At 46.6% G+C, this 14,533-nt stretch overlaps 1 protein-coding gene across 1 annotated transcript in view; it reads left to right on the top strand.

Moving 5' to 3' along the window:
* Window positions 1-705: 705 nt before the first annotated feature.
* CCDC3 (coiled-coil domain containing 3) overlaps window positions 706-14,533 on the top strand; it is a 34,909-nt gene continuing 21,081 nt past the window's right edge. Inside the window, exons 1-2 of the mRNA XM_015629538.2 lie at window positions 706-1,470; window positions 2,467-2,641. Of these exons, the coding sequence (XP_015485024.1) occupies window positions 1,046-1,470; window positions 2,467-2,641 (600 nt within the window). The 5' untranslated portion in view covers window positions 706-1,045. The remainder of the gene's footprint in view (window positions 1,471-2,466; window positions 2,642-14,533) is intronic.

Genomic DNA, 14,533 nt, shown 5'->3' with positions numbered 1-14,533 from the left:
TGAAATAAAAAGAGGTTGTTGGAGGCTATGAGTAGTGCAAGGTCCCCAGGGATCCTTGGGAGAAGCTCCACTGCAGTTTGTATGTGGGGAGAGGGTCAGTCTTTGAGCTATCTGCCAAAAAGCTGGAGAAGCCCTAAGCTGCATCCGACTGTTCTAGGATGAAGCAGTGGGAAGTAAAAATATATTGGAACCTGGTCTTTTAGTTTTACCTTGCTCACCAGATGTATTTTGGGAAATAATTGCAGGCTGCTGGGAAGATCTGGTCTCTTACACTTGCAAGTTTTTCTGCAGCCTCATTTGAAGTGGGAGAAGTGGATGACTAGAGCTACAAGTTTCTACACAAACACATCTTAAGTTTCTCAGGATTTTCTTTCCTAGTGGAGCTGTGCACAGCCCCCTGCTCCACTGGAACCCTTGCACTTCTAAAACCCTATGTGCCACACCTTCACCTTCCAAAGCCCTGGGTGCCACCAAGTGCTCACTCCGGGCCCGGAGAGTGTCTGGCAGCAGCTGCCCTCACCCCGGACTGTGCCTGCCTTTCCTATCTCTGCTCTTCTACATCTTCCCTCTTTGCAGTCTCCGTCCTGTCCACCTCTTCCCTTTGCATTCCTCCTCTTTGCAACTCTGCCTTTGCATCCCTCCCCTTTGTATCCCTCCCTTTTCACCTCCCCCTTTGCACCTCTCTCACTTACATCCCTCCCCTTTGCCTCTCTGCCCCCTTCTCATCTCTGCCTTTTCCCATCCCTCCCCTTTGCATCTCTACTCCTCGCATCTCTGTCCCGGTACATCCCCTGCCCCTCTGCATCTTCGCCCCCTCGCCCCCTTGTCTGCTCGGCTCTCAGCCCTCTGGGCATCGGCCCCTGGCGCCCTCCACTCCTCCCTCCCTCCCCTTTGCACCCCCAGCCCTTCCCATCTCCGCCTCGCTGCCTCCCTGCGCTCTCGCCCACCCCCGGTCCCCCGCAGCCTCCGGGGCAGTCTGCTGCCCCTCTGGGCCGTCCTGCCCCCCGCTCCAACCCCCCTGACCCCCGGCCCGGAGCCGCCCGCGATGTCGCCTCTGCCGGTGCCGGTGCCGGTGCCGGTGCCGGTGCTGGTGCTGGGGCTGGTGCTGGTGCTGGGGACCCGGGCGGGCGGCGCGGGGGGCTGCCAGCTGCCGGCAGAGTGGCGGCCGCTCAGCGAGGGCTGCCGGGCCGAGCTGGCCGCGATCATCGTGTACGCGCGGGTGCTGGCGCTGCACCCCGACCCCTACGGCGCCTACAACTACCTGCCCTGGCAGAGGGGACCCCCCGGTGGCCCCCAGCAGGGAGCCGGGGACCTCTTTTACTCGGCCGAGATCGAGCTGCTGTGCGATCAGGCGTGGGGCAGCATGCTGGAGGTGCCCGCCGGCTCCCGCCTCAACCTCACCGGCCTCGGCTACTTCTCCTGCCACTCGCACACCGTCATGCAGGGCTACGCTTATTTCTTCTTCCTCCGGTGAGTCCGGGGTAGGGGGGTCCGGGGAGGGATTGGGATGTCGCATCCCGGCTCCGGGGCATCTCTGCGGGCGGGGGATGCGCGCCCGCTCCTGCCCGCAGGGTTCGCTCCGTCCCGCTGCCGCGCTCCGCGCAGCGCCTTCTCCTTAGCGCTTCCACTCGCAGTTTCATAGGGAAAGAGAAGCCCGAAACACCAAACTCCCATAGTATTCCAGCACTGTCGGCCAGCACATGCACAGGGAGCTGCTGTTGAGTAGCTCGCGAGTGCTGCTGCTTTTGTTTTTACGGCGGGACGGTCACAGAGCTGGAGAGAAGCCAGCGCCTGTTTGCCGAAGTTTGGCATGGGAATTTAAAACCCATTCCCAAATACTCACCCGATAGCTTTCCATCTACTCTCCCGAGTCCCAGCCAAACCCTGACTTTGGGCTCATCGAAAGAATAAGAAAATAAACCACAATGTGGGAACAGAGCCATCACCATGACCTTTTAATTCAAGAGCATTTGCGAAATACTGCTCAGTGGCTTGTTTTGAAATACTTGGTATATCCTTACACTGGGTGCATAACAAAACTAATTTTGATGCTGTCTAGAGCTTAGTCTGCAGCAACATCTTTAAACACATTTTATTGACACAAGTTATTTATTGACTGCTTGAAGGAGTACTTAAACTCTGAGCTTAAGGGCAAAGTGATGCAAATTCAGTAGAAACTTTGGCCCAAAATACAGATTTGCCTCCTTCACCCCTTCCTTGGGGTTTCACAGGTGTCTGCAGGGTGGAAGGAGCCTGTTTGGTCCTTACTGCTGCTGCCTGATCTGGTCCTTGTGGTGGAAATAGTAATTTTGGTGACTTACGTGCTAGGAGAGCTGAGAGCCACTTGCTGGCTAAAAGTCTGTGTGGCTTTTTGTTGAGCCACACTGAAGCATGACAGGTGACTTCTGCAGGAGAGAGAGTGCTGTTCATTCTCACAGTGGGCTGCCCTTGCAATCTGTGTTCCAGAATGGATGAGAACTACATTCTTCTGCCACATGGAGTCAACTTCCAGGAGGCAATTTTCCCTGATACCCAGGAGAATAGAAGGATGTTTGCCAGCCTTTTCCAGTTTTCCAACTGCTCTCAGGCACAGCATGTGCTGAGCTTCTCCAGTGACTGGGAGATTCAAGAGGACAACCGGGTAAGGGATTCATTTGCTTTCCAGTCCTTGTTTTCAAAGCAAGCACAAGCATTTCCATGTCTTTTGTGAACATATGTATATGAATGCAGAGCAGCAGGTCCCTGATTTTCCTGTTCCTTGGGTAGTATCACTAGCAAAATAACACACTGGTGAGGAAATATTAAACTGTCTTCAAAGTTGACCTCCACGTTAACCTCTTTAGCTTCCAGTGGATTTGAGCAAAGCTCGATATCAACTTGTTCATGAGCAATAGGTTGAAAATAGTATTACTTGTGATCCTGTCCTCCTCCACCCAGATCATTCCTGGGTTTGCTATCTCTAGACTTCATTTTTTAATTTCAGCTGAAAGGTTCAGGAGCAGATCTTAGCTTTTGAACTCCTGTGTTCATCTCATGTAGCGAGACCAGTGCCTGGACCATGATAGACTGTAAGGGATTATTCTTGCTTGACTCCACATAACAGCATAAACATCTACTGAACTAATCGCCCTGAGCTGCCTTTGTAGCAGCTGGGGAAAAATAGACTCTTGAGGGCATGTTTTATGTGAGTGATGAGGGTAGAGTTCCTTTGAGTGATGCCAGCACTTACTTCTGAACAAGACAGATGAAATGTGTCTTTCTCCTTTCAAGGAAGGCCACAGAAAGCAGTTCACCCTCTTGGCAATCCTCCCTTAAGAACGTATGTAAAGTCCAAAGAGGCCCACTGTTGGAGATTTCTGAGCCCCTTTATAGGATTGTAGTGTGTGTAATAAATGCAGGATTTTAATAAATGCTTATTTGGCAGAAAGGAGCAACCTGTTGTCGTGTGTGCATGTTCTGGATGTGCATATACTTTTGAAAAAAGTGGAACTTGGAGAGCTGGTTTAGTGCCAAACCTTGTTTTGTGAGGCTGGTGGTTTCCCCTGGTAGCTGAGAACATTTTAAGCCCTTTTGTAGGTCAGGATGGACAGGACAGGTATCATCACTTGTGTCTTCTGTGGATTCACCTGAGGTGTGATATTTATGTGTGACAGCAGATGTATGAGTGGCTTGTTTGGGAGATGGATGCAGGGCATTCAGTAACTGGCTGAGCCTTTTCCTTTCACCACCTGGCCAAATGCCAGCATACACAGTTTGAGCTGCTGTGTGGCCATCTGGCCAGTGACACAGCTCCTCTCCTTGGGATGCCCCATGAGCAAGTGTTTTCTTGCTAGTGATATTTTGGGGAGGGAGTATGGAATGGTGCTGTTCAAATATATGTGAGGGGACAGCAGCAGAAATTGATGTTTAAGAGGAAATTAATTATCCTACAATTAAATTGCAGAGCTGTAACCCTGTCTGGGCAAGAAGGGGGAGGTGGAGTGCTCTGGTCCCAGCCCTGCCTCCTCCCTCCCACCTTCCCTGCTCCCCAGTTGTCCCTTGTTGCCACAAGCAACATACTTGGCAAGTAAAGGTGGTTCTGCTGCCAAATCCATGGATTTTTGTCCAGGGTAGCAAAGTGGCATTGGGGGACCACCAGATCCAACTGCTAGTGTCTGCTTGTGATGCCTCTGCACTGTTTATTTCATCATGCTGAGCTAAATGCAGGGGATCTTGATGGGCTGGTGCTCGTTTATGCCAGCAGGGAATCTCACTGGTCGTGTCTAATGGAAATCAGCAGGCAGAAACCCCCAGGGTAAGCTGGGACAGCCCTCAGCATATGTATCAAAAGTGCATTTCAGCTGTTGCACTCTTTGACCCACGCAGCTGTGAGCAGGCTGGGGGGGATTAGAGCTGCTGGTCCCATAGACAGGGGCTGGGGGGTTTACGTGCTTCAACCCCCACCCGTCAAGTGAACAAATTCAGCACAACTGATGGACACTTTGTTTCGCCTTCATAATGAAAAGTAAAAGCTTCCTCTGCACCAGTTAAAAATAGTTGGGGCTGACTGTGCTCCCATTCAGCTCCTGCATCTGTGTTTGCCCAGCCGAGCACCGGCTCCCGGCGCCTGTGTCCCCCAGCCTGGGAAAGGGATGACATTTCTGCCTGCTGAAATATTAGAATTTTGTTCCTCAGCTCTTCCCAGGTACAGCTCTCTTTAGTGTTTCCCTTCTCTGTCTGCCTTGTTACATGTAGTGGTGGCTTTCCCAATTGTCACCATGTCTTCTCACATCCTGTCACAGGGTGAACAATTTCTGTTTCCAAATATGCTCAGCTGAACTGCCCCATGCTGGCTCCTAAGCTGCAATGTGTGGTGTGTGCCAGCTTCATGGCACAGTGAACATAATTCAGAGCATTATTCTTGAAGTTTTTGAAAAATAACAAATAAAATAACAAAATAAATGTTTGGGAGCCTGGGTACATCCAAAGCAGGGGTTCTGTGATGGTGTCAAGTTGGGAAGAGCTTGGACAGAGAATGAAGGGTTGTCTGATGAGGCTTATACTGTAGTGAGGAGTCAGGGATCTCACTAGCTGCCATGTACTGACATAAATTGTTGCTTAAAATACATCATGGATGTTTTGTGCAGCCAGAGAGGAGAGGTGGAAATGTTGAGATAGTCAGAGCAGAAGGCAGCTGGGATGAAAGACTCGTTCCAGGAGTTCACAGGTAGGGTTCTGCCTCCAGGTGTTGGAACAGCTGCATGCAGGGTCAGCTTAGAAAGTAGTAGGCCAGAGGAGGTTTGGAATAAAGAAATCATGAAATTTTCTTTTTACAGCCAAATCTCATACTCTAAAAGTCTTTTGGAATCCTGCTCTTTACATATTTCTGGGGTGGACACTTTAAGGGAGACTATGGTGCTAGAAGTATGTGCAATTGCAATGGATGATTTGTATTTGCAGCTCTGGCACGCTCAGCCAGAAAATCCCATGATAGATGAATGTCTTTGCCTTATGTCACTCTACTCCAAGCAAGAGGTCCCTTCTGCAGGGTGTGCTTAAGCTGGCCATGGGGCAGGTGACCCAAAAATGACCACTGACATTGTCTTTCTGCTTGACCTCTTCTGTCTGCAGTGCTCCTTGCATGCAGGCAGCCTTGTCTGGGCTGCCCAAGGGGTGAAACAAGGAAAACTGACAGCCTTTTCCTCCTTCCAGCAAATGTGTCTGATGATGCAAAAGAGAGCAAAGAGATGTGCAGAAACTTTTTCATGCACTGGGATGTGCCACCTGCCTTTTCCATCACTGTAAAATGCTTTTAACTTTTGGAAAGCCCCATGGCACGTGATGAAAAGAGGTCAGACCCAAGGCACATCTCTATGAGTATACTTCCCTCATCCTGGGCCTGCTGCTTTTGCTGTAAGCTAATTCCAGCTGCATTTTTAAGCCCCTTGCAATCTGGGCTAAGAGCCAAATACTGCTTTCCATAGTTTTCCAATAACCCCACAATCTCATAAATTCACTTAGGCGCTTGTTCTGGCCGTTTCAGAGTGCAATGATAGCTCCTGCTGTTGTTTCTTTAGGCACTTGCATTTTGGCCTCTGTGTTTGCAGAGATACTAATGGGGCTTCATCTTGACTTTTTCATCTTGTCTCAGCCCCTTAGTGATGTTTGCAGATCTCTTGCTTTAATCCAGCTTGTTACAGAGGTTTCCACAAGCTTGTTTCTAAAACCAAGGGGTGATGCTGTACGTTGTGATTGAAATCTAGCCTCCTTGCAGAGTTTCACCATTTTAGTGCAAATATAGGAGCTGTAATTTCTCCTCCTGGCCTTCTGCAGGGTTGTGTGATCTCATAAAGAGGACCTTGTTGCTTTGTTTGCACACTAGGGATTGCACAAGAAGTGACGGGAGGTCTGGTGTCAGTAAGGACAGTAGAAATCTCTAGCAGCACTTGTAGTTATTATTCAGAGGGGCTTGAACTGGTTTTGTCAACAGGTTGGTAAGGAAATGTGTTCTTTTGGCCTCCCCCATTATCTGTGCAGGAGAGCTGCAAAATGATCCCATGCACATCACAAGGGACTGGCCCAATCGTGAGCAACATTGAGAGCAATGAGATAAAGTTCATGGAAATTAAGGAGTCTGATAACTTCAATTAAGCTCAGAGATTGCAGGAGGAGACTGTACCTTTTATTAAGCCTCTCTCCCTGCATTGACTCAAGCAGAAGGGCCACAACCATGCTGTTACCTCAATTGATTTAGATGAATGGACTTGTCTTCTGAGAGATGTCCAGAGCTTTTTCTGGGTAATAATAGAGCTTTCATGAGAGTAGTGAGTGTCCCAAATAAAAAGCAAGGTAATTAGTGGGCTAGCCTGGCAGTCTACAAGCATCTGTTTAGCATCTTTGGGTTTGGATCTTCTCTGGTGGCACCATGGTTACTGTAACAGACTAATGACCTGACTGGGACACCTGGAAGACTTTGGAGCAGCAGAAAAGCTAGCTAGATAAGAAAAGCAATGTAATTGCATAAATGGCCTTGCCATTACTGTGCAAAGCAAAAATTAAATTAAATTACATTCTTCCTCTGTGGAAGTAGAGGACATAGTTTCAGAATTATTTGTATTTTAGCAACTCCTGTGTGCATGTACTGTGAGCCACTGAGTTGGGTGAATCCCTGAGTCCATCTGTGGGCAGCAGCACATCTGCTGGTCCCAGCCTGTCTCTTCCTTGATGCTCTCAACCAGGTCAGTGCTAGAGGGTCTCCATCACTGACACTTCACAGCACCATGAGGGGACAAACCACAGAGAAATAGCCGCTTGTACTAAAGCTCTTTGCCTACTAGAGAAGGGCTTGTTCACATGATGTTTGCTATGAGGACTTGTTTTTATCCATCTCTCAGGCAACATGCCCCCGGAGATGAAGAAGAAAGAAGGAAAGTTGGGGAAGCCCCCATAATTTTTCAGGCCAGCCTGATTTTGGAAGTGATTAAATAGTATCATGTCCTGAGAGAGCCTCAGCTGCCTTGGATGCATGGGCCAGAGGTCTTCCTGTGGTAGCTGTGATGGACATTGCTGATGCCGAAAGTGACTCTGCTCTGTGAGTCTTGCAAATCCTGGCTACTAGGAAAAACAAGCTGAAAACTGTGCTATCCAGGATAATTAATGTTATCCACAAAATTAAAATGAAAAAATAGTATTTTTGTTCTCTTATTAAAGTTAAGAGCTTCTGTGCTTGCCGAGTTCTCTCTCTGCTCTGAGTTCTGGGAGATGAATTTAAAGACTGGAGAATGCTCATTCTGTCATGGAGTCCAGAGTCAGCAGTTTTAGGAGAAGAAGCAGTCTGAAAAAGGGCAGGTAGCATCTTGGCTTGGTGGAGACAGTTCTCTTTAATTCCCATGTCCCGAGTTTTTGTGTTTGCTTGTTGTATGAGCTACATTAGACATTCTTCCTTCTCTGGTCTTAAGACACTAGGGAAATATAAAATAATCTCAGTTAAAAACAGTGCTACATGGCAAGGGAAGTACAAAAATACCTCAAAATAGAATTAAAGTGAAGTCCAATATCTGGAGGTTTGAAAATCTTCTTTTAAATTTCTTGCCCTGGCATTGGTTAGAGAAGTTGTTTCTCCATGAGCCTAATAGCATGATAGAAAATGCCATCACTTCTGGATTGTTTTTGTAGTGATTTACAGTGCTTTTGTTTTCCTCCCAGAAACCCACCCAGGGCATATCCCCTCCCTACGATCTGTGTTTAATTTAAGTACATGTAAGCACTATCAGATGAAATGGAGAACTGCTGACAAGTGTCTGGGGCAAGGGAAGACCACGAGACAATTGATACATTTGGGTAACATCCTCAGGAGCCTTTTGGCACAGAAATTGCATTGATTCTTTTCTGAATTTTCACACCCAGGCTGTGATAGAGGACTATTAGAGTTCTGATTGGCATATCCCTATCAGTCTTCTATTTTTCCACATGCATACAGGCTGATAAAACACAGAGTAAAAGATCACAAAGGAATACATAATAACATATCCACAGAATGTTTCTATGGCATATGGTCTTTATCATATTTTTAGCACCCAGTAGGTGATCTGAGCAGTGCTTCCCAGGAGAAAAATAAGGTGATTTCTCTGGTTTTCATTTGTTTATTAGAGGCACATTATTTCTGTCAGGAGTAGGTTGGATGGTTTTCATACACAATGCAGGAGGCATGACCCGGCATAACAGAGCCTTGGTTTTGATATCATTTGTGAACAGTCAGAATTTAGGATTGAAAATGGAGCTTTTCCCCACCCATCTGCACTTTTGTCCCCATGGCAGCTGTGCTGGCGAGGAGGTGTCGAGGTGAGACCCCCACTCAGCACCCTCCTGGTACCAACAGGGGAGCCCCAATGTGTGCCACAGCTGCTGGTGAATGTGTCTGGACCAACTTGCTGCCTATCAGGCAATGTAGATTAGTCCAGAGCACAGCTCTCTCTGACTGTGTCTCAGGCACATCCAAGTACATAATATCCTTAAAAATATCCAGTTTCCAACTTGCTGAGCAAGGAAATGCCAACACAACCAGGGGTGTGTGTGTGTCTGTGTGTCTGTGTGTGTGTGTATGTGTACTGCTGCCTCCTCGAAGGGTGAAGCAGCAATCCTTCCAGGAATTGGCAGGGAAAGGAGACCCACATGGCTCCAGGCTGCTTTTAATTATCCAGAGTCACATTTTAATGAAGTTCTGCCAAATGCTCTAAATCATTCCATATTTTGTGGCACAAGGCTATCTACTGCTGTACTTGAACTTGGTGGCCAAGTTCATCTTGACATCTGACCCCAGCCTGCAGGACACCTCTCAGGTTTTCCATCTGGCTGGTGGCCACAGAGACAGTTGATAGTTGTAGGCTGAGCTCTGCATGTTGAGAGACACTAAGGTGGGGCTGAAGAGACCTGGTTGTCCCTCCTCTGTTTCACACCCAAGGCTGTCTGCAGGGATGCCATACCCTTGGGCTTTCCAGCCCAGACCTAGTTGAGAGACTTGCAGTGATGGATTTGGGCTGCTGGGCACAAATCCTGCTGCAGTACTTTCTTAGCTAGATGGAGAGTTTTTTGGGAGCCCCTGACCTTTGGAAGTCTCTTAGCCAAGGGCAAAGGCACTGTGTAGGCAGGAGAAGTGGTCATGAGCTTTCACTGAGCTGGTCATGTTCCCTCTGTGCGAACACAGCAGTGGCTGAGGGGGCTGATTGATACCTCCCTCAGAGAGGGCAGTGGGAAGGTTGAAGCCCACCTTGAGTATCCACATCTGAAGGTGGGCTGAGAATTGCAGCATTGTAGTGAGCAGTGGCCCTCTCATCCACCCCCTCTGGAGATGACACTGTCACAGGAAAAGTGGCAACTAGAAGATGTGAAGAGGCTGGCTTCAGTCCACTGTCTCCTTCCCTGTGTGTGATGATACCTCTGCTTTCCTGCCCTCCTGTTCACAGCCTTCCTAGAGTGGGAAAGTGAGAAGGGACATCTCACCACATGTAGACTGTGAAAGATGAAGGGAGAGGTACAGGGAAAGGGTTGGTGGGGATCTGGACTGTGAAATTGAGTGGTGCTGGGCAATAGATGCTTGAGAGAGCTTGTGTTCACAGCCAAATCCCCTCCCTCGACAGAGGTTTGTGTACTCAAGGTGCTCCTCAGATACCTGGGACATGTTCTCCAAGGAAAAGAGTTGAGGCTGGTGTTCTTAAGGTGGATGTATCATCTACCTAACCCTAGGCAAAACAGAATGTGCAGTCCAAAGAAGCAGATCATGGGGTTTTGGGATTTGGAGTTTTTTTATTATTATTAATTTTTATTATTTTTAAATGATTTGTTTGTTTGTTGGGTGGGTTTTTTTTTTGTTTTGTTTTTGTTTTTGTTTTTGTTTTTGTTTTTGTTTTTGTTTTTGTTTTTTTAATCCAGTCATGCTTACAAGTCATACTTGTTCCATGACATTTCAGTCTCAGAGGGTGAAGGTACTGACTTTGCTTGGGAGCCACTGAAAGATGATTTGGTGCTCAAATTTTAGTCCTGGCATCCTGATCACAGTAACACACTGTGGCTATTGCAGGGCCATTGACTGGGTTTGGAGCAGGAGGGGAAAGCAAACATTATAGCTGGCTGCACATGGCTCTCCACCTGTTTGGATTTTCTTAGACCTTTCCTAGAGCCAACTCTTGGGGAATGCATTCAGAATGAGTCTCAGGCAAGTTTTCTGGAACAAGATCTGCCAAAATTAATGAGGGAATGTTATGTGTTGTTCAACCCAGTTATGCAAGCCACCATGCCCTTCTGTAAATCTGTGAGTCTATAGATGAGTTGTGTGGTTTTTGTGTGCAAATTGATACTTCGAGTTGGTCAGCAGGTGGAAAGGATGATTCATGTAGTTCAGTAGTCCTGGACCAGGATTTCTCTTTGATGAATGTGATGCTCCTACAGGCACTGTGGGCAGACCTGTCCTTTGGTTTAGTTGCTGGCTCCAGTTGACCTTGAACCAGGGAAAGTATTTTCTTTCAAATCCTCTTTCTCTCCTGACCCACCTGTGAGATAGATACAGAAAAAGATGGAGCAAAACATTTATTAAAATCAACGGCCACCAAAATCCAGCTGGCAGCTGGCAGACAGGACACCTGTGATGCTGCCTGTAACCAGATCAGCCATTGTGGCTTGAAGGGAGATGAGATCTTTTAATTTGGGACATATTTTCTCCCAGCCCATGCATTTTGATGTTTAGTTTCACAAATGACAAGCCAAGTTGGCCCTGAGGCAGCAGGAGTTCAAGTCCCTAATGGAAGCTGCAGATGGAACCTTTTAAACTGGTCCTGCCTCTGCCAGCCAAGTACCTTTCCAAATTCCCCTGGAGAAGCATCCTTGCCCTGTTGTGCTCAGCCAGGAGCAGCCATGTGGTGCCAGGCTTGGCTTGGCTGCTGGCCCTGGCAGCGCTCAGCCCCTTGCAGCAGCTAATATGAAGTGACAAACCTGGTTTCAAGGGACTGGGAACATACGGTTTTGGTGGACCAATTGCAGCTGATTTCTGCACAAATCATTGCAGGTGTCTCTGGCAGCTGATGCAGTGACTCCCTCCTCTTGCTGCCCCAGTCTGTCAACTTTTTTTGGAACAAGGCTGCTGCAACTGTTAGTCAAGTTATCTGTAAAAGGAATGACAGCAGGGGAAAATACACCGAGGGAGAAGCAAGTTTCCATGACACTGTAAAATACAAAAGGAAAATAATATAACTAAGGTCTAAATTTCTGTCCAAAAAACTTATGAGCAAGCAAGGAAAAACAGTATTTCCTGAGATCTGAAAGCACTTAATGGACTTTTTCTGCAGTATTTTTGCATTTCTTAGATCAGTAAGGAACCAGTAGCAACTGCAAGGGGGAAGGTTGATGCAATTTTTTATATTGAGACAAGATGTGGGACTAAAATGCAAGCTGATATTTACATACTCTATCCTCAAACTGACCCATCTTCTTCACTATGCAGGGGCAGCAGGAGAACTCTTTCCATTCTGCAGAGGTAAAAGCAAGGCAGGTGTGTTGGGATCTGTATCCCAGTCCAGTGGAGACAATTCTTTTTGATCCCGGATTCCTGCCCTCTGGGATTAGAAACAACTGTCTGAATTATTTTTCTTTTGCTGGTAAACTTATTTGTTGAAATCCTGTGCCCTTCACCTCCCATGATTTCCAGCCTTATTGCACAGGTAGTGCTGTACTTTGAGTAGGGAGTTTTTTTAAGCTGGGTGACGCATGAGCAGCTAGGGTTTGGTAGTTTATTCAAAAAGAGCATGTTGGTGGTATGAAGTCTGGCTTCCTTCTTCAGGTGGATGGTATCTCATATCCTCTTCATTTCCTCAAAATGCAATGAGTTTATTGCCTTCATTTGTCTTTGCTGTACACTCATTTCAGAGCACAGTTGTTTGTTTGGCTTTCTTTATGTGTTTCCAGAGCCTTTAAACAGGGTACAAACACAAATATGTTCTTCTGGATGTTGTTTATTAGATTTTTTTATTGTGGAAAATTATTTAAGTGCTTAACTGGATGGTGGCTGGGGAGAGAAATGAGGGAAAATCGAAGTGGAGGAACAGCTTGTATTGACAATGGCTCAGGACAGGAATGGAAATTCAGATGCTTTAAATCCTAATTTCCCTTACATGGGGGAAGAAGGAAATCCTGTTTCAGAGCCTTTGAAGCAAAAACACAGCAGCCACATCCACTCAAAATGTTCCATTTTGTTGCAGAGTGGGGAAACTGTTTTGCACCTTTAAAGCAGCATCCTTAGGTGTGGAAGATGAGCAATAATGAGGAAGGGGCTTAGTCACAGTAACCATAGGGCACCTCTGCCACATGCTCATGCTTTAAAAGAGTTCTGAGTTCTGGGTTGGCTGGGAGAGAGTTTATTCATGATCTATAAAAGTTGCCTTAAGTGAGAATATCTATGTACATGGCTTATCTAGGGGGAAAAAAACTTACTTAGTCTGTAAGTACCTCTGCTGGAGAGTTGTCTGTGAGTAGAGACAAAGAAAAATAACAATGTAAATGAGAGAAAATTAAAATAACTCATGGAAATAGTAAATGAAGAAATAACCCACCAAAATGTGTGGCCCACTGATGTGGTAAAATCTCTATTATTTATAAAGCTTGGGTCAAGCTGGGAGATTTAGATGGGTCAGAAGAAGACATTCCTCTTTGGCTGCCTGCTTCTGGAGGAAGAGTCATTGCATGGCTCATGACACGGCTCTGGGAGGGGCTGTGTAGGCTTTCAGAGCACCCTGTCCCTGTCCTGTTACTCTTGAAACTGGATGTCTGTGCTGCTCTCCTTGGAGAGGGTTTATTTCCCCCACTCTGAGGCTGAGCAGCTCCAGAAGGAACCAGGTAGCATCCAAAGCCCACCTCCATCAGCTGGATTAAAAAAGACAGCCTGGAGTGAATATTTTTAAAAATCACTTCTAAGTTCTCTGTGCCATGCTGGACATGAGTGCTGATGTTGTGGAAGCCTCTGAGGATTGGAAACAAACACTTTAAAGAAGACTCTACAGAAGGGTTGTTACTACCATCAATGATTTGGTTTTTGTCCTTTTACACATTTTAAGTTCAGGCACGTTTTGTTTGGGTTGAGTGAACACTTCACGATCTGTCCCTTGAAATCCTAATGGAGCCTGTGTTTTCTTAAGCCTTGGTTTCAAAGGGCAGAGGAACAAATGTGAGTCTTGATTCTTTTCCCAAAGGTGTAGAATCATCGATTAAATGTGTCCTGGAAATAATACTTTGTGCTCAAATCTTGCCTGCTGTAATAAAAATGGCTCAAAACCACATCCAGTGACAAAATCCTCCTATATTTAACCCATATCTGAAAGCACCTGAACTACTGATGGGAAATGTCCTGGTGCTTCCAAATCAGAGGCACAGTGGAGCCACTGGAATGCATCTTGTCCTTACAGACAGTCATTGCTCATGAAACACATTACAGATGTTGAGGATATGAAGGAGCAGACACCTTCCATCAAAGCATCAGGACAGAGAAGGGCTAAAAACAAAATCCCAGACTGGAGGCATTTGCCTGCCTGTTCTGTGTCCAGACTTCAGGATTGGCCTCTGGTTCCTGCTCATTGTCAGAAATGTCTGAAGCAGGAGAAGCCTCCTGTGGTCTCTGCTAACGAAGTGGTGTTTATCACGCTCTGGTAATTGCATTTGCTATGGTATTTACAGCATTTCCTATGTTTTGAAATGGAGAAATCTCAGGCTTGCCCAGGGCTCATTGTGTACTGTAATCTGCTCCTAAACCCACACGTATCTTTAAACATTAACTTACACATGGCAGTGTCCTGGGGCGGCCTCAACCCCACAGCTATCGAGCTGGGAACGTGGCTACTGAAATGTTAATGTTTGCTCTCAATATTTATCAGACACAGTAACCTTCCTCTTTTCCAGGTCCTAGGATTTTTCTTTTTTTCTTTTTTTCTTTTTCTTTTTCTTTTTCTTTTTCTTTTTCTTTTTCTTTTTCTTTTTCTTTTTCTTTTTCTTTTTCTTTTTCTTTTTCTTTTTCTTT

This window comes from Parus major, chromosome 1A (genome assembly GCF_001522545.3).
Source record: "Parus major isolate Abel chromosome 1A, Parus_major1.1, whole genome shotgun sequence".
Taxonomy (NCBI): Eukaryota; Metazoa; Chordata; class Aves; order Passeriformes; family Paridae; genus Parus; species Parus major.
The sequence above is the reverse complement of the archived record's forward strand: the minus strand, read 5'-3'. Positions and strand labels throughout refer to the sequence as shown.